This window comes from Colias croceus, chromosome 9 (genome assembly GCF_905220415.1).
Source record: "Colias croceus chromosome 9, ilColCroc2.1".
NCBI classification, from domain to species: Eukaryota; Metazoa; Arthropoda; class Insecta; order Lepidoptera; family Pieridae; genus Colias; species Colias croceus.
Window position 1 is genome coordinate 8,550,993 of NC_059545.1, and position 20,962 is coordinate 8,571,954.

Consider the following 20,962-nt stretch of genomic DNA (forward strand, 5'->3'; position numbering starts at 1 on the left):
AAATACAAGCCATGAGAATATAATGTTGTGATTTTAGTTCAAAACGCATTTGGTTAATCCACTTTAATAGAAATAGCTATTCACTCTAGTGATGAACTGAAATTTTGGATAGAATACTACAAAAAAGTTAATTGAATACACATTGAATACAAAAATTAATTGAAGTCTCCGAAAGCACAATACGTAGGCTCCGTAGGTATTTTTATATTTAAAAAATCTTTTAAAAAAATTCGATGCGAATAGAGAACATCCTTTGTTTTTTGGAAATATGTAACTATATTCAACTTAATTATGTAGAGTTAATTTTAAAGATATGACACGTGGCGTTAAGTTACATTATTACCTACAAAATGAACTAAGACTTTATAGTACCTAGGCCAATCTTGTGATATCCCTGTTTTATATTCCAAACTCTCTTCTACGTACATATCGCAAACAATGTTAATCAGATTATAATAGCTAAGTTGGCACTAATGCCTCTTACAAAAGCTTTATCCAAAATTTGCTCGATGTCAACGTGATCCACTTGGTCTAGCACTTGTAAACCTTATGACACTTAATAAATACTACAGCAAATCCGCAGCCTTACTAAGGAATATAACTTTTATGGCAAAAGCATTAGAAGTTTATTTCTATATTTCATATAGGATTAAGCGGCTCTCGACCATCAATTTTAAGAGACACTCCATTAACGCTTGCCGCTCTGAACACTATAGGTTTAAACTTCAACACAGGATCCACTCGACCTTTCTCTCCCAACGTAATTTAGTCCTTGTTACTTCTATTTTGAGTATATAATTCAAAATCAAAGCAATATTTTGTCAAGTGCACACAGCCGATGAGAGATCATAAGATCAGCATCCCTTGGCTTGACATCAAAGACAGTATAATAACATTATAAACTAAATTTCCTTTCACCTACTTTCATTTTGACTTCTAAAACATGATATTGTTGTTCGGTGAATAGAAAATGGTATTTTAAGGTATTTTATTATTTAGCGTGAATCTGAACAAAATAACTGAAAAAGTAGACAGTAGATACCTAATATTAGTTGTCAGAATCCATCTTTATAGTAGATCCTATAAAAATATTATAATTATTATAGGTACTTATCTAGTTAAAACTTACCTATCGCATAGTCGAGCTCCGTCAGATTGAAAAAACACCACTATAAAAAATTGATTTATTGCCTACTAGGTTTCCGCCCGCGGCTTCGCCCGCGCAGTAAAAGAAAAACCTGAATTGTTCCTGGTCCCGTGGGATTTCCAGGATTGCGTCATTTTCCCGGGATAAAAAGTAGCCTATGTCCTTTGTCGAGTATCAAAATATCTCCATACCAAATTTCATGAAAATTGGTTCAGTAGTTTAGGCGTGATTGAGTAACAGACAGACAGACAGAGTTACTTTCGCATTTATGATATTATAATAATATAATATATAGTATGGATACCCTATACTCCTATAGTAGGTATCTAAAAATAAATAGATCGCTACATTTCTACTAATGAAGTTTGGTGAAGATTTTAACAAATTTTGATTACGATATTTTCCAAGAAAATATTCTCCGTCCTCGCCTTAACCCTTCACCAGATTTCAAACGCTAATTAATAGGCGTTTAAAAGGCTTATGGGATAATTAAATCAAGTGACTCACTATCAATCATCTCTAGGTGAAAATGAAGATGTTATTCCAGCATCCTTTATTATGCAAATACATGAGCTAACCTCGTCCTAAATAAAGAGAAAGTTTTTTTAGCTCGGACCTCATTATTTATAATGAGACGAGTCACACAGTGAGACCGTTTTTACATATTATTATTACTAATTAACATTTAAATAAGGGTTAAATAAACATAGTCTACTGTGTAAATTCTAAAGACGTGTGTTTATCGTATAAACGGGAACGAATGGGAAAATGGCCTTTATAAATTTAAATTCTTAATGTTATTTTATTTGGATAAATTCAATATGTGATTCAGGATCTTTAATTTATCATTTTTATATTTATTTATTTATTTATTTATTTACACTTTATTGTGCTGGCATACAAATAAATCCTTAAAATTAAAACTTATAACTAGTCCAGCACAGAAGGCGGCCTTATCACTTAAGAGTGATCTCTTCCAGGCAACCTACTGTGTGGAGTAATATTATGAAAGAGGAGGTAGGTAGGAAGTACAAAATATATATAAATATATATACATACATAGCTATATATGATCTATAATAAATACATACATATAAAATATTATATATATTACATATAATATAATACAATATAATACACATTCAAATAATATAATATAATTATATGCATTTCCTTTCTTAATAGAATTTTCTTTAAGTAGTAGACTCTCGCATCGTCGTCGTTGGCCTTTTTACATTTAAATTTATAAATCTATCGTAACGATAGCGTTAGATTACTCAAATAGGTAAATTTTTCGCCTACGACGTGATATCAAAACGAAGTGTTCCTTTGAAAGTATAAATCAGATTATATCAACTGGGTATAGGTAACATAAATAAAACAACATGTTTACATCATCTGCACATTATTAACAAAAACAAAATATATTTATTTGACATGTCATGTACAAATATTAATGAGATATAAGCGAAAATTACATACATGTGAATAAAAATAATTTCAAATCATGCACTGATACAGCTACAAATATAATTTAATATATTGTTAGACGTAACTTTTGATTTAATATTTTTGTGGATGAATAGTTGTCAACATAGTTGTCATTATTTCAAGTCTGAACATGCTTAGCTGTCGAATACTATAAAAAGCCGCTTTCCTTTGTCTCGTGGCGCATTCGTACGAATCGTGCCTAGGGGCTCGGACGTTGTTTATACGACGTTCGACCCAACTACCTTCACTTTGCTAATAGTCGTTGACTTGCTGCGTTTTGTTATCAACTACCTACATCAATTAGGTAGCTGTGTAGAATCGCAGTACATTCTTATTACATTCAAATTAATATTTAACCCGGCCTCGCGTGTTATTTCTTAGAATATATATATTGATTCCGAACAGTTTTATCAATTTTTATTCACACAATCCGTATACATTAAAGCGTATGTTCCTACATAATAATTTCATTACCTGTTTCTGAACGCCGATTTTCTAGATAATTCTATGCTAAGGGTACGCTCACAGCTGAAATAATTTAAATTATTCATATGATAGCGCCTTCGTTCATGTAGGTATATTAAATTTATCCTAGATATAACGAATCATAATAATTATCCAATTATATTTCGACTATAGGACGCAATTTCGTCAAAGTACGAAAATATTTTAGTGAATCAAATTGCTTTCTCATTGCAAATATCATTACTCACATAATATATTATGTATTAATTTAATTATTTAATGAACACCAAGTCATGAGTATTTTATACGAATCATGTGGGTTTTGGCAAAATAATGAATTACCTACTTCGATTTACATCTTTATATACAGAAATAATATCTTTCTTGCATCCGAAAAATGTACATTTAATTTATCAACTTTATAGGCATGAGATTCCTAAGCCGCATTCAACAAAGAAAATATTAATATACAACTTTTAAATTTGCAGGCAGGAAGCAATAAACGATAGGATACAGTGAAATTTACTTATAATTACCATGTTTTCACAGTCACAAAATATACAGGTACAACATTAAAGATTACACTGAAAGAATTGAAACTCTTCTTCATCTCACTCCTAAAACGAAATGTTAGTTGAAGTGATTCAAATCTGGCTTTAAATTTCATAATAAGAAGTTTCAATTCTATAGTTTTTGAACGCAAGAACTAAGGCAAGCTTTATATAGACACCTATAGGAAGATTGTAGCAATTAAGTCATTGTTAAAAAAATCCGCGTCCATACAGAAAAAAAGCAACGATAGGATAAATCTTGTAACAGGCCGATACTTAATCATTACCATATTATTTTTGTCACTTTGTAAATTCATGATATATAAAGAGTGAAAAGATTTGTTCTTAAATATGTATATCGAGCCATTTAATATATTTTTTCATTGATTTAATGTTAAAATTTAACTATTGACTCGTAAATCCAGTTTTTTATAATATGTACGTACGCGGCCAGATGTCGCGTTCGGAAGCCATATTGCATATTAACGTTTTATAAACAATGGTATTTAGTCTATTTTCAATTACAAACATGAAACTAATTATTTAAAGGTAACAAAAAATTCTTTATAAAGGATTCATGACAAAAAATTACTATGATAGTAAATTTTAATGTCAAATTAAAGTTTAATTTTACAACATGATTTTCTTATCAAATAAAAATATCGCCCATGATTTAATTTATTACCCACTTTAACTATATGATGTCAATAATTTTAATTATCTACTTCAGTAACCGCCATCTTTCATTGTGAAAATAACAAAATCGCATTTAGATAGGACATTAAAAGCAATGCATTGTAAAGCTTTTTGTTTTCAAATAACGGTACTTAAGCTGATTTTAAAACAAGATGCTATTGTAAAAATAAAGAACCTTGAAAGACAGCTGAGTAATTTTTTTTTAAGAAATATATGTAATTTGGCGCCAAAAATCCTCAATGCACTTACGAAAAAAAGAAGCCCGTTTCTGACGATGCGATGTGAAATTTTTATATAATAATTTGAAAATAAATGTAAATAATATGATGAAATATGAAACCAATGAAACTGTCCACAAACCGCTCTGCAACCAGCGAGTAGAAAGTACAAAGGAATGAAATTTTCGACATCACTTTGAGGCCTTTTCGATTCAAGTACGGTTTGTCTTTGAACTTAATACGATTTTGCTTTTAAAAACCCCTCTTTGATATAGTATAAGTAACTGCCCCTATGTAATGTCCGAGCAAGAAAAAAATTATCATATTAGACGTAAGTACAAAAAAATATCTCAACTTTTTCCCAAAATTTGCGTTCCTGATTCTTGGCTAGGTAAGTAATAATATCTGGGTAATTTAAATCTATGAAAAAATATAAAAAAGTGGAAAATTTTAGTAGCACTACTTATTGAGTACCTAGTAGTACTTACTGAATTATATTCCGAATTGATTTAATAATTATAGTCGTAGGACGTATGGTTATGCTACTTTGTACAGTGTAAGCATGATACTTTACACATATCAAGTAGATACCCTTTATTTAATCGTTGTTAAATGCACTTTAATTTTATTTTTTTATTTATTAGGGCCTTAGATTAGGGCTGATTAGCAGCTGTACATCGTTGAGATTACATAAAAATAGACAAAATTGATGAATTATGTATGGAACATAATGAATAAGTATATGAAGTATCATACCGTACTCGTATAAAATAAAATTTCATACGTAATAAATATATATAGTTTGAACAACCAGAACAAAATTAGTTTTTAGTTTTACGTTAGAAAATAAATGAAATCTATATTCTTTGAAAATAACACACTATTAAACGAAAGATAGCGTCAGGCTAACTAACAGATTACTAATAAATTTACTTCACGTGATAAAATTTATTTAGTTACTTAAGCCCTGCATCAAACATTTCCATATAAAATCTACTTCACCAGCCTTCATTCCCTATTACAGTACATAGTCAGTTATATTCAATACACATAACTGTTATGCCATTTCATACGCGCACCGTTTCCGACACAAGTATCGAGAAAAGTTTCTTTTGAGAGATGTTTTGAATTTTAAAAATTGATGTTAGATATTTTCCATATAGTAAGTACTAGCTGTGCCCCGCGGTTTTACCCGTTGGTCTTAGCGTAATTGTATATATCATATAGCCTTCCTCGATAAATGAGCTATCTAACACTGAAAGAATTTTACAAATGAGACCAGTACTTCCCGAGATTAGCGCGTTCAAACAAACAAACAAACTCTTCAGCTTTAGTATAGAATTATACACTCACCGGCACGGAAACTTGGCCACTGCAAATTTTTGCGTAAAATAACACTATTTATTTTCTACTACAAAATTCAATAAAAATTTTATCAAAACTAGTTTCTTTAATGTTTTTACTAACTTTTAGTAATAATTGGAAGTTTATAAGAAGTACTACCGCGTAGATATGAATTAAACAACAATTTACGCTTTTCCTGTGAAATTTAAATGATTTCTTAAAAAATGCACAAAAATTAGAAATAACGTTTCCACAAAAAAAATTTGAACCTTTTAATATAGGGTGTTTCCTTCTCTTGCTTTAAACAATGTTTGCATCCAGTCTGGCATACTCTAGAAGACATTTTTGATGTCCACTTGAGCTATAGTGTACCAAACGGCCCCAGCTGTATTTCTAAGCTCATCTTACATTGGTGCTGGGTTGGAATCGAACTTTATGTTTCTTATAAGCATGTCACAGGTGTGTTCTATTGGATTAAGATCCGGGCTACGAGCTGGACACTCCAATTTTTCAATAATAACCCCTTGAAGGTACTCTTATACGCATCGTACGACACGCGGACGTGCGTTAAAGTGTATTAGTAGCAAATTTTCTTCACTGATAAACCTGTAATAGGGCTGAACATGTTCCTGAAGAATTTCCTCAATATACCTGATCAAATTTAAGCCATTATCTACGATAACTAACTCCGTGCGAGCATCAGAACTTATACCTCCGCATACCATTATTGACCCTCTATGAATAATCGCAATTTGAGTGTGGTGATGGGTGAAAACCTCTCTTCTCGTGTCCTCTATACTGACTCTTGGCTATCAGAAGCTCGTAAAGTGACTTAGCAGTCATCTGCGAACACTTTACGAACGCACTGGACGTGGGTCCAGTTTTCATGTTCTCGTGCAAAACGAAGACGTGCTTCTCTGTGATATATGAGGAGTTCTGGTCGGCGTGCTGGTCTGCAAATCTTCAAATTAACTTCCTTCATTGGTCTTCTCACCGATTGCTCACTCACATTTATTATCCTGGTGTTTTAAAGCCGTTGGCGTATCTCAAAAACTGTCAGAAAGCCATTTCTGAGTATCTCTTGAACAATAAAGGGGTCTTCTCGAGCTGATATGCACCTCACGCCTTCATTTTCTGCTCTGCACGTGTAGCTGCCAGTCTCCTGGTATCTCCTCCATGCACAGTGCATCGCTGAACGTGGTATGTACTGTACATTAGGTACTTTATGTTGCGGCAGTAATTGGTCTAACATTGTGATGGCCTGAGCATGTTGTTCAGATTTTAACGGCATTTTTTATTGTTTGTTATGATCATTGACTACAGTACAACACTAACAATATCTTAAAACGGCATAAACGATATCGAAAAAAGTTTAAAACGAACAATTAGTAACTTCGGCTTAACCGCACAAAACACAAATTTCGAGAAACTCTTAAAAAGTGGTAAAAGATTATTCTTAAACTTAATGATTTCTTACCAAAAAATTAAACAAATAATATGTTAACATATCTGCATACAAAAAAATCGTGAAAAACACTCCAAACTTTTTTTATCGGCAAATTTGTAAGTGGCCAAGATTCCGTGCCGGTGAGTGTAGAAGATAATGATAATAACATATTTTGTGGTACCTATAGTGTATGTTACGTATGTTACATTCTCTCATCTTCTTGCATCTGTTATTTTTAAGATCGTAACGTGTTGATACGGAAACGACACGTGTGTGAAACACCCTTAACTTGTAGTTTAACTACAATTTTTTATGAGGATAGCACCTCTTAAGTTAAAGAGATTGAACAATTACGACATTGAGCGAAACAAAAGAACATGATAAACTAAAATAAATAGTTTCAAAGCCAAAGTCAATACCTAATTACATGAAATAAAAACATCACTTTGACTTTAACCTCCATCGGATAACAAGTATCTTATCTATGTACATTACTTAAACTACACTGACTCGATAACTCACTGCCGAAGACTGATCACAAGTGTACGGGTATTGTCTTTCATTTTTATGTAAATTCGTTGAACTGTGCTAAGGCCGTTTTCACCCTGTAACAATAAAATCAATGATATAATGGGCTAAACACAGGCTTTTTCGGTGAAAAAATAAAATAAAATCAAAGTCGATTTGAACTTGATACAGAAGCAACCGCATTGTCATCTGTGGAATGTCATATGAAACATTTTTACTTACTCTTTGGTAGTGTACAGAGTATATGTTACCTCTACCCACTTGACTGCTTGATGGAAAAGGGCGATTCGGTCTACTTGAGGGCTATTTAGTAGAATAAGCTTATTCAGTGTGCCTAGTGCGAGTTTTCATCGAGTACGAAACGTTACTATCGCGTCTGCGTCACAGCGAAATTTGTATGGGGAATCAAAGCTTCCCCATACGTCCGCTAGGGGCGCTGTTCGATTTCCCATACTAATTCGGCTGTGACGCAAACGCGATAGTAACGTTTCGTACTCGATGAAAACTCGCACTAGACACACAGGTACGTGTTACGGGTTGCGGATTACGAGGTGTTGATGTATCTGTGCAGTGTGCTGTGTAGGTTGTATTTAGAGCGCAGGGGGCGCCACACGGGCACCGCAGGGTGTGTAGCGCAAGCGGGCGCCATTGAGATAATATTACTACGTATGGAGGAGACACCACGAACAAAATCTGTGCGCCATTTTTTTGCTCTAAGTTTTAAAAATGATTATCTAGTTAGGTACTTACCGATGAAAGTTATTCCTTTGCATTTTCCGTATTATTTGTATTATTTGTGCAATATCGTAACACACACGAAGGCATATTTGATGCGTTTCACTTTAAAACAAATAAAAAATGAGCGTGCAGTTAAGCCATATGGCTTATGGTGAGCGGAACATAAGTGATGTAGGCGGTGTCGTCTCCATATGTATATCTCAATGGCGGGCGCGGTGTACAGCACGCCCTGAGTAAAGCACTCGTCTCGTAACGTTAGCTCGACGTGCACGCAGCCTGAGCGCGCGGCGCCGGGTGCACTCACTTGTCGTGCAGGTGCGCGGCGTCCTGCCGCTGGCGCAGCAGCCTGAGCGCGCGGCGCCGGGTGCACTCACTTGTCGTGCAGGTGCGCGGCGTCCTGCCGCTGGCGCAGCAGCCTGAGCGCGCGGCGCCGGGTGCACTCACTTGTCGTGCAGGTGCGCGGCGTCCTGCCGCTGGCGCAGCAGCCTGAGCGCGCGGCGCCGGGTGCACTCACTTGTCGTGCAGGTGCGCGGCGTCCTGCCGCTGGCGCAGCAGCCTGAGCGCGCGGCGCCGGGTGCACTCACTTGTCGTGCAGGTGCGCGGCGTCCTGCCGCTGGCGCAGCAGCCTGAGCGCGCGGCGCCGGGTGCACTCACTTGTCGTGCAGGTGCGCGGCGTCCTGCCGCTGGCGCAGCAGCCTGAGCGCGCGGCGCCGGGTGCACTCACTTGTCGTGCAGGTGCGCGGCGTCCTGCCGCTGGCGCAGCAGCCTGAGCGCGCGGCGCCGGGTGCACTCACTTGTCGTGCAGGTGCGCGGCGTCCTGCCGCTGGCGCAGCAGCCTGAGCGCGCGGCGCCGGGTGCACTCACTTGTCGTGCAGGTGCGCGGCGTCCTGCCGCTGGCGCAGCAGCCTGAGCGCGCGGCGCCGGGTGCACTCACTTGTCGTGCAGGTGCGCGGCGTCCTGCCGCTGGCGCAGCAGCCTGAGCGCGCGGCGCCGGGTGCACTCACTTGTCGTGCAGGTGCGCGGCGTCCTGCCGCTGGCGCAGCAGCCTGAGCGCGCGGCGCCGGGTGCACTCACTTGTCGTGCAGGTGCGCGGCGTCCTGCCGCTGGCGCAGCAGCCTGAGCGCGCGGCGCCGGGTGCACTCACTTGTCGTGCAGGTGCGCGGCGTCCTGCCGCTGGCGCAGCAGCCTGAGCGCGCGGCGCCGGGTGCACTCACTTGTCGTGCAGGTGCGCGGCGTCCTGCCGCTGGCGCAGCAGCCTGAGCGCGCGGCGCCGGGTGCACTCACTTGTCGTGCAGGTGCGCGGCGTCCTGCCGCTGGCGCAGCAGCCTGAGCGCGCGCAGCACGCCGAGGTCGGCGAGGCGCGCCTGCCGCGCGGCGCAGCCCGCCTCGCCGCGCCACACGAGGTTGCCGGCCACGAACAGCGCCGCCTCCTGCAGCTTGCTCTCCGGGTGCGCCTGACACACAGCCAAACACAGAACATATAAAGAGGTTAGAATGGCAATAACTCGCCGTTCGTATAGTACGAGATCCGGCTGCAGGATTAGTGCGTTCATCGGTTTTTTGCTGAAAACCGATTTTTTTATGTATATTTATAATTAGGAGAATATATATCGACTAGGTTGCCAGTTAAAATTTGGCCGCAAGCATGTTTAATTAAAATTTTTCTAATCGATTTTTGGGAAAAAAATTCGTTCACTTGTTTTTTGAATAAAATGTAGTCTACATCACGGCAAATGATATAAAGATTCAAAAAAATCACGGTTGCCGCTTTTCACCTGGCCGCAACATCTTGGCAGCCTGGTGCAAACAGGTATGATTTCGATTCATTTTTACGTTCATAACGTACATTTATGAATCATATATCAAATTAAAGCTAATTTTTTTCTATTTATTATCATATATGGTTGCCTAATTAAATCTGGCCGCAAATAAGGGTTGCCGGCTGTTCGATTAGAAAAATTTTAATTAAACATGCTTGCGGCCAAATTTTGACTGGCAACCTAGTCGATATATATTCTCCTAATTATAAATATACATAATAATTCGGTTTTCAGCAAAAAACCGATGAACGCACTAATCCTGCAGCCGGATCTTAGACTATAGTATAAGAACCGGTGTCGCCAAATCCACCCAACCGTACACCTCTACTACATTAATTGTACTCCAATAAATATGAAGCTTACGCACATATTTGCAATTTTAAATCTAGCCAATCATAGCGCCGCGCGATCACGCGATTTAAAATGGAACGAATCATACGCATGCACGCATACCAATGTAAATTTTTATAGCTTATGTGAGAGTTTGAATGTAAACTTAGCTAGTGCTTGACACTATCGATAAACTGTTATCGATATTGAATTATTGTTATTGAAAAATATCATCATACGATTGTGTAATCACACCAACTACCGAAATGTATGGTACTCTTAACGCCAATTTGCGTACAGCGACATCGATCAAGCTATTTAACAATTGTACAATATGTATAAACATATTATTATGGTTACCTACACCTTTTCCCTTACGTCAAAAGCCTAGAAAAGGCGACGCCTAAAAAAATAAATATTCTAAAAATAATATAAACAAAAACAAACTGCTTGTAACAAGAATATTTTTCCCCAAACTTAACTGAAACATATAATTCTAACTAAATCTTAAATCATAACTTCGAAAATCTATCGATATCATCTTTTACTACGCCCAGCACTAGAGCTAATACCGCGATGCTACGCACTACATTACGCGTTCTAATTGACGTGTTGAAAATGACGAGGGAATGCGGCCCGCAATTTTTGGGTAATGAATTATTTGAAGGACATTTTGAAAGACTTATACTAAAATATCGTTGATTTTTTACTTTCCGATGAAAAGAAATGCTTCCTTTGTTTAAGTTAAGAACTTGGCTTCTTGCACGGCAAGTAATTACCGCACATGAAGGCATTTTCTCATAATTTTGTCGCTGCGTTCGCAGTACTTTTCTCCGTTGCAGATAGCGAGTGACTAAACAGCGCGATCGCGTAGATGTGAGCAGTGCTCATATCCTTGGCGCGTCTGCCCCGCCTACAACGCCTTTCTAACCTCTATTTATATGTTCTGTGCAACCAAACGTATAATATACAGGGTGTCCCGCAATCGAACCGATAGAAGTTAGAGTTCAGCAAACGCTAATAACGTAATTTTTTTTGAACAAAACCTTTTTATTTAATTTGATTTTTCGCAAAATAAAACTTTCCCCAAAATCTGTTACCACAAAATAACAACAGAAACATAAAAAACACACTAACCAGGTAATCCACTAGTTTTCTCAGCACATCTTCATTGGCCATAATGAGATCTTTAGCTTTCTCTCCATCTCCGATATTCCCAAGGATACAGAGCGCCTGCTCTTTCACCTCCGCCGGATACGAACCTTCTAACACTACAATCACTGCCTAGAAACAAACAATCATTTATAGTTAAAATTTTACGTAATTTTGAAATATTTTTTATAAAGCACCCTATAATTTCGATGTTCCCACGTGGATAGCAAGTTTGGCAGAAGAACGAGCGTTTTATTGAAGCAACATGTGCTCCGGGCCTAATATTTCTGTATTTTTTTTTTATAAAAGAACAACGGTCCAATTTCCTGCTCAACACACGTACTTGCATAACTTGCGACGAGTATTCCCCCATGATGGCGTCGATGTGCTGTCTCGTGGACAGCAAGTTGCGCAGCAGGCCGAGCGTCTTCATGATGACGCGCGTGTCGCCGTCGCTGAGCAGACGGAACATCTGCTCCGTGCCTAAACAGCATAATATTCGTTGCTTTACTTTTTGTTCCGCCTAGAATTGAGACACACACTTTAATTTTTTTTGTTCGTTTGATATCGATTTTTTATGTAGGAAATTAAAAAAAAAATCAAATGACAATTTTTAAAATATACACAAAATGAATAATTTTTTTTTCATTAATTAAAAAAAATCTAGGAATGAATTCAATAATGTGCTATAAGTTTGACAAATAATTTTGCCATGCCGAAAGAATAAAAAACGGGAAAAAATTGCGCACATTATTCAACATGATAAAGTGCCATCCTCGATTTAAAGCGATTAACTACTTTAGTTGGAGACATCGTTACTACTGAAAAATCTGCAAGAACTGTGATATAATATTATATTTCATTGATGTTTGAAATAATTAATAACTAAATTAAACAATCAACAGCACTAAAAAGTTTTATGACAAATAATAAATACACAAACATAAAATATTATATACCTGAAATGCCATATTCATAAGCGCCCATATTCCATTGAGTCGCAACGCCGCTTCGGGCCTCTTAGTTAAACTACATAGCATTTCTACGGCACCTACAAATAAACAAAAAAATAATCAAAATATCATGTTATCTATTAACAGGGAGGGAGATATATTTAACCAAATTCAAATAATAATTTATTGGAATTGCGAATTGGGTAAAAGTTGGAAGGAACTAAGTCAAACTTGACTATATTGTCTATATATTTTTTTAATAAAAATATTCTATATTATCCTTTTTTGGAACATCACGATGGCAATTACGGTGTGTCTTTGTCTCATTTTCAGAACAAATAATTCAAGATGGTGTATGAATTAGAAAAAATAACAAAAAATAAAAAAAAAACCCCAAAACTATCAATTCTGAAACTTCTCTACACACTTTATCACCCGAAAAACACGATCGGTTCCTCCATTTACCCATATAAAGCGTTAGTGTAGTGAACCTTGATCTAACATGGGCTCCTTGGCCGGCGAGAACTCGAGCAGCAGGTTGCACAGCGTGGAGGAGCCCACTGTGAGCAGCTCCGTGCCTGGTGAGTCCGTGAGGAGCTGCATCAGTGGCCGCCATACAGCGTGATCCTGGGAAAAACAAAACTTATGGTGTTACAATGGAAAAAAATTATATGTCAAATAGTAATATAATAGATGAATTTAGAAAAAAATCATATGTCACACGTGACATTTGAATTTTTTTATTTTATAAATTTTTAAATACTAGAAATGCGAGATAGGATTCGAAGCCCCGAGTAGATGGCACGGGGTGTCCTTTATATCTAAAGGAAATAAGTAGAAAGAATTCGATTGCTCTGGCGGGATCACGAGTGGTCCAAGTCAAGCGTCGTCCCTGAATGGCATAAAGTCGCGGGTTCGAATCCCGCCTCGTGATAAATTTTTTTCTTTTCTTTAAAAATTTCACATTTATAAAGCATTTGAATGCTATACAAATAAATTATAAATATCAAATTCACCTGAAATGTTGTTCTCAATTGCTGGACGGATCTTGAAAGTGAGTGTAGACAGCGCACTGCAGCTAACCTTACCTGTGCAATAAAATATACTATTTAAAATTTTGTGAAGGATAGATGAAGTGTCTCTAGTTATAATTATTCAAGATACGAAACAAATTCAATGTGCAGATAAGACTGTTGTTATGTGGATTATGGCAATAAAAGGTATATATCCCTGCAGTCATGACAAAAATTCTGATGATGACAATGTTTATAGATGGTTAATTGTGATAGTGATGATGATGACACTAGTGGCACTAGGCGGTTATAATGTTAGTGATATTGGTGTTAGTGACAATTACAAATGTGTTGACATCATAAAGTATAGAATATACTAACCGAGGGCTCCGCATTATTCATCCCATTAACAACGTGCACCATCAAACCATGCGTTTCTATAATCTTCTTTCGTATATCTTCGTCATTAGCACCGAGAGATGCAAAACACTTGAAAGCGCCTTGCTTTGCCGCTGCAGAGGGACACGTGACTATGTCCGCTAGAGAACTCATCAGGTGGTTTGATATAGCCGCTAGCCTTTGGAGGGATGTGTCTACCTGGTAAGGGATGGTTGGGTAGAATTAATTTAAGAAACTTCTATGTAGTTGTGGAATATTAATGGTTATATAAAATCAGATAAGAATGTCCGACCCTCTTAGCTGCCGCTGGCGGGCACGTCAAGTATGTTTATAAAAAATAACAAATATGAGCATAAATATAACCTCAAAAACTATTTGACCGATTTTGTTCACATGAACAGTTTTAAAGTTAAGCGCATAATCAGATGCAAATTGCGAACAATTACGCTTCAATTATAACAAATTAACGCGCATTATATAAACCGCATAATGGAAAACGGTCATTGACTCACGAATGCACACAGAAATAAATGCAATATTGTTGTAAATATCATAAATACGAGCATACCTCAGCCAAATACGCCAAAGTTTCTGCGGCGGTGGCCCTTATGTCTTCTGGCATGTCTTTAGTGCACAAGCGAGCGAGACATGGCAACGCTCCAAACACTACCCTGCAATGTTTATAACGTGATAACTTTAATACGTATAAATTAAATGATCATGACATTTATTTAACATGCATACTAAAATTGTTAATAAATAGAATAAAAAACGACGTGTGGCACTCGGGGACTGCCGCGGTAAAGCTATTTCACGCTATGCCTTCAAGCCACACCTCCGCCCGTCGGAGTGGGGAGCGTGAGGTTTTTTCGTTACGGAATTTCTCGATTCGGTCCCTCGCTCAAGGCCCGCGATAGAAGCTATGCAATAGCTTAAAAATACATGTTATGGCATAACTATCTCACTCAGGTGTTCTCGGTCCGGTGAAATATTTAAAGCAGTTTAGGAATTAAAATATTAATTGAATATTGGATAAAATTGAAGTAAAACATTTCATGGTAAAATTTGTACATTTGAAATGTCTTTACTTATCTTTAAAAGTAACCTTGATGTTTTAATTTATAACAGTAACAATTAATTAAAATAACTGCAAATGAATATTCATAAAACAGCCTGTTTGTTAACAAAACTGAGTTTACACCAATAAATGGGGCAAATGGTACAACATGTTCTTCTTAAATGTCTCTGATGTATTTATCTGCTGTCATGGTCCCTCCTGTGACTATCACTAACTCCGTGCGAGCTCTCAAACATATCCCTCCCCAAACCATAATCGAGCCGCCACCATAAGCCACTGTGTGTTCAAAATTAGACTATATTTGGCGTTCTATTCTGTGTCTCCATATTCGCTGTCTCCCATCGATCTGTTTTAAAAGAACTCTGCACTCATGACTCATCAGTAAAGAGAACCTGCTGCCATTCGTTCAAATCCCAGACGATGTTCTCACGTATAGGTTTCTGTTCCGCTAATTGTGCCCGTGTGTATAGTATAAAACAAAGTCACTTTCTCTGTCTCTATGTTGCTTTGTATGCTTAAATCTTTAAAACTACGCAACGGATTTTGATGCCGATTTTTTAAATAGATAGAGAATAGCGGTGATTCAAGAAGAAGGTTTTAGTACATATATCATTTATTAGGTTTTAGACAAGAAGCTTATATCTAATACACTGGAGATTGCACTATGACCATTGACTTGTCACAAGAAAATATAACCTTGAATGACGTCAGTGTTGTTTTTTGTCTCTTTCTGTGGGTGACCACACTGGTTTGTATATTCAGGATTTTTCGAAATAGAAAAAACTAAAAATCATGGTCTATAAATAATAACGACATATATTTTTAACAGTATTAATTATATTATAATATTACTGGCCATACTTTATAGGTACATACAATTTTAATTGGTATAGAATGATAATTTTAAATAACTCTTGGCTACAAAGCCTGGATATGAACCGATATATAGCATTAACATCCTTTGTAAATAGAGGAAAGTTGTGTTTTGCATCAGATGCTGTTTACCAAATTGTAAGCTACTCAGATCTTCTTTTTAAACGCGTTGCTTCGACGGGTCAATTTCAAGCCAAAATCATCAAAGAAAAACTGTTTATAATAAACGCCTTGCACAAATTTCAGCTAACTTTACAAAGTTTATTTTTCAAAAGGTATTTTTTTCTGGGTCGTAATCCTCAGTAATTTTACCCTTGATGGGCACATATATTTCTTTTTATTTTACTTTTTGGAAAGCTGAAATACCTAAAACAAAAAATGAGGTAAGTTAAAAAAGTATAAATTTCAATGTAAAAACGAACAATCTTATAACTACATGTGAGTGCAATACCGATGTCGAGTGTTGTTTCATTACTAGTAAAAATCTTGAAAATGGTGTTCTAAATTTCATCATAATATTGTTATTACAATATATTCTCTTCACTATCCATAAAAACTTGTCATCATGGTTACCTTACTTGTTAATTTTGTTTATTGAAAACTTGTTGAAAAATGATAAAGTATTAGGAAAATAACAAATTTAACATGACTGCTTTCTAAAATGATGCAAAATTTTACAATTTTTGCCATTGAAATGATTCTAAACAGGTAAATGCAGGAGTATTGAGGAATATTGTAAATAACGTAAATATACACTTGCCTGTGAAATTCTATGCCAGAATTTGGTGTCCAAACACTTCTGCAATTTTTCACAATGCAATACATTATTTATATTCGGAAAATATTTATTAAATACGCAACAATATTAACTGAAATATTCGAAGCGACGCAATTTTTTGACACTTATGCCATATTGTCAAAGTGAGAGTTGCTACAATTTTATTATGGTAACTACCCATAATCAGGGAGTATCGCTTTTTAATAATTGGTCCAGATACTTATTTTATTTAGCATAAATAATAATTGTCTCATCCAACAATGCTTCTGAATGACGTTGTTGGCAATTTATCAACAAACTCATGTACAAAAACTAACCTTTTGCACAGAATATTACGGCATACATAGTAGCCTTGGGAAAACTTCGTATTAACAGTGGCAATACCAAGTTAGGTGTGAAAGTGATAAAACACAACAATTTTCTTGTTACACGTCAAATGTTCATACCGAAATCTCCAGTGTATAAGATATAAGCTTCTTGGTTTTAGACAAAGCGGGCGAAGCCGCGGGCGGTGAGCTAGTTACTTAATATAAATTTAAAGAAGAAGTATATTAATTACAATAATTAATAATAACTAGATACACAATCAAAAATGAACTTTAAACTGTTGTCAAGTGTGTTTTATAAACATACTGTGAATTTTTATGAACAAGCTAACTGATCAATATAAACCAAATGAAATTCAACCTTATTTCAATGTATTAGAGTCGTAATTACAATACATGAGATGCTGATTATGTATTTAGTTGATATTAACAATGGAAGTCTATTAGGAATCAATCATTAGTAGATTAAGTTGTTTTTTTACACTAGATAAAAAAACTGAAGTTAATAACAATCGGCCTCTTTTTGCCCCATTCTTTGTGTCAAATGTGAAAACTAAAACTAAAATATCTATCTTAAGTTTCGTCTCTTTATTGAATAATAAATTCGGTGATTGTATTTGAAAATAAAATAAATAAATAAATGGTAAATTTATTTGAATATTTGTATTTGTAATTGAAAATCTTTTCAATCTCATTTAATTTTTTCCTCCCTTCATTCATCAGTTCAAATACAGAATGACAAGATTGAAATTAAAAAATTAATTATGTAACTAGAAAAAAATTATTGCGGCAATGCTATTTAGATTTCAATAATCGGATAAACAACAAAATACCTATTGTCATCAGCGGCTAAAGCTCCTGCTCTATGAATAAATGTGAGACATCGTGCTGCACCCATCGCTACTGGCAGTGGTTTATCCCTTGAAACTAGAAGACTTAATAGTTCGGGGATTGTTTTCTCGCCGCATCTGAAATAAAGTTTTATTACTTAATAACATAGAGTTTAAACCGTTTTTAAACCGATATTAGCATTTTGCTCATCCTACATTTGGCATAATTTTTAATTACCATAATATTATCTATAAACAATTTAAAACAAAATAAGTATTGTTCATTTATGTGTATTTACCACAATAAATATCAATTGTTACTGTAAAAAAAGAGCGTGTGTGCCGAGCCACACGTGTCAGAAGTGAAACTTTTTTGGCAAGATTCAACTTTTAGATACCAAAATCGTCTGATACGAACGATACGGTATTGTCATGACCAACATGGAAAATTTGATATATATAATATACATTATGCTATAATATACACACATAAATAGTTGTGTAAATATACAAAAAATACAGTCCAATAAGAAAAAACATATCTCACTTGGTATGTAAAGCGACTTGTGACACATTAGCATTTTCAAAGCACATGGCAGCCAGTAAGTCCAACGCTGGCAGCACCTTTGATATTGGAGGTGCGGTAACCCCCATTGGAGCTAGTAAAAAGGCTACAGCTGAACACAATCCCGCTGAGCATAGCGCCTCTTGCTCTATCGGCCCTCCGCACCATATTGATAAGATACGCACAACACAAGCTTGGGACGTTGGTGATCCCTCTTTGGCTATTTCTGAGGATATATTAGTGGTTCATATTAGCTGTATTTGAGCAAAGTTTATAAAAAAATTCAATCGCATTTTGATGTTTTTATTTCATTGCAAAAGTATAACTGTACATGAATGCATCGGAGGAACTGTAGGGCAGTCATGTCATGTGTCTAATAATTAAACACAAACAAACAAACGCATATTATGTCATACAAAACTTCAGAAAATGTTATTAGTTTAGATAAGGATAAAATTAAGCTTTCAACAACATACTTTGTACTATATCTATTACGAAACAATGTAATAAACTTGAACAAACATGTTACTAATATTACAACAAGTAATAAAAAAAATTTGAGGCTCCTTTTAATTTGAAATTCCAAAGTTCGAAAAGGATTATGATTTAATAACTAAACTGGCTCCCTCTAAACACTCTTTCGCTATTGCATTAAAGATTTACTTACGGTTAAACCTTGTCAAAAGTCTCATATCTGCAGGCACTGAAGATATAGGTGCAGGTGGATTCAAAAATATACTCCTCAATGCACACAGACATGCTTCAGCTAACTTTGTTCCTATTGGCACTTCTCTGAGTAATTCTACTAATGCTACAGCCGCACCTTGCTCTACTAACGCTGTCACATTTTCTGGTGTGCCTTTAGCTAGTGATCCTAAATAGATAAACATTTGTCAAAAGGACAGGTTGTACAAAAACTTTCAAAAGCATGTCCAAATAATCTACACTAATATTATAAAGAGGAAAACTTTGTTTGTTTGTTTGTAACGAATAGGCTCATAAACTACTGGACCGATTTTAAAAATTCTTTCACCATTCGAAAGCTACATTATCCACGAGTAACATAGGCTAGGTTTTATCCTGGAAATCCCACGAGAACGGGAACTATGCGGGTTTTTCTTTGAAAACGCGGGCGAAGCCGCAGGCGGAAAGCTAGTATATATATATATAGTTGAATAAACACAGAGACATTTGGGAAAAAAATAGAAAAATAACATCTTTCATAAAACGAAATGTTGAAATCGCGTATTTTGAGCAATGTTTACAAAACCATTGGAATGTTATGAAAATAAGTCAACCTTTCCCAAAATGTACCACAACTTAAATTATTTCAAAACTTGCCCTTGACCAAAATGATCATAATTATAAGCAAAAGAATAGTTACCGATTGTAATAGTGGCCTCTAATCTTATATTTGGATCCCAATTATTTTCAGACATCAACTGCAACAACCGAGGTACAATTCCTTGTTGTATTACGGCGCTTTTCTGACGATTACTACCAATCACTGAATTCTTCAGTGCAATTAGGGCATCCAAAATCTTCAGCTCTTCGATAGAATATAATTCGTCTATATAAGAACGGGAACTTTCGATATCCTTTTGACAAACAGTAGAGGTTAGATCATTTCGAAATCGTTTGATACATAATCTACAATGTAAATTTTATTTTAATTTCTTACCATAAAAACAGTGAGATGCTGCATGATTTAGTATTTCTCCGCAGTAATGTTGTTAAAAATATCGTCAGAAATAGATCGTAAAACGAATACACTATCGCTGTCACTATAACCTTCAATGACTTCAACGGACTAATCAACAGTCAACTTCAGCCAGCAGCCTTCACAGAACAACTGAAAGTAGAAAATTGTCAAAGTCACTTTCAAATTGACATTACATAAAGATACAAAATATGTTATGAACACAGGTTATGAATATTAAGTAGGTACAATCTAGCAAAATAATCTTAGAGAAAATAATAGGTGAATAATCAATTAAAGTTTTATTTTATTTATTGCAATGTTAAATTGAATTACTTGATGTGTCGTTGAATAATATTATAATTGATTATTGAAATTCGAAGTCTCAACATCAACTCATCACTGAACAAAATAAATATATATATTACATATATATATTCGTTCACCAGGCGAGCAACGTGGCAGACGTGGCACGTGAAATTTCCTAAGACAAAAAAAATCAAAATCATAAAATAAATCAA

General features: G+C 35.9%; 1 protein-coding gene across 1 annotated transcript; it reads right to left on the reverse strand.

Moving 5' to 3' along the window:
* Positions 1-7,512: 7,512 nt before the first annotated feature.
* On the reverse strand, positions 7,513-20,581 carry LOC123694683 (armadillo repeat-containing protein 8-like). Its single transcript, XM_045640180.1, has 14 exons — positions 20,424-20,581; positions 20,127-20,340; positions 19,410-19,616; positions 18,725-18,968; positions 18,181-18,315; positions 14,861-14,963; positions 14,275-14,490; positions 13,897-13,968; positions 13,372-13,507; positions 12,887-12,978; positions 12,271-12,450; positions 11,913-12,059; positions 9,910-10,079; positions 7,513-7,964 (listed from the first exon to the last, which is right to left on the reverse strand). The coding sequence occupies exons 1-14, from the start codon at positions 20,445-20,447 to the stop codon at positions 7,925-7,927; spliced, it is 1,980 nt and encodes a 659-aa protein (XP_045496136.1). The 5' UTR covers positions 20,448-20,581; the 3' UTR covers positions 7,513-7,924.
* Positions 20,582-20,962: the final 381 nt, after the last annotated feature.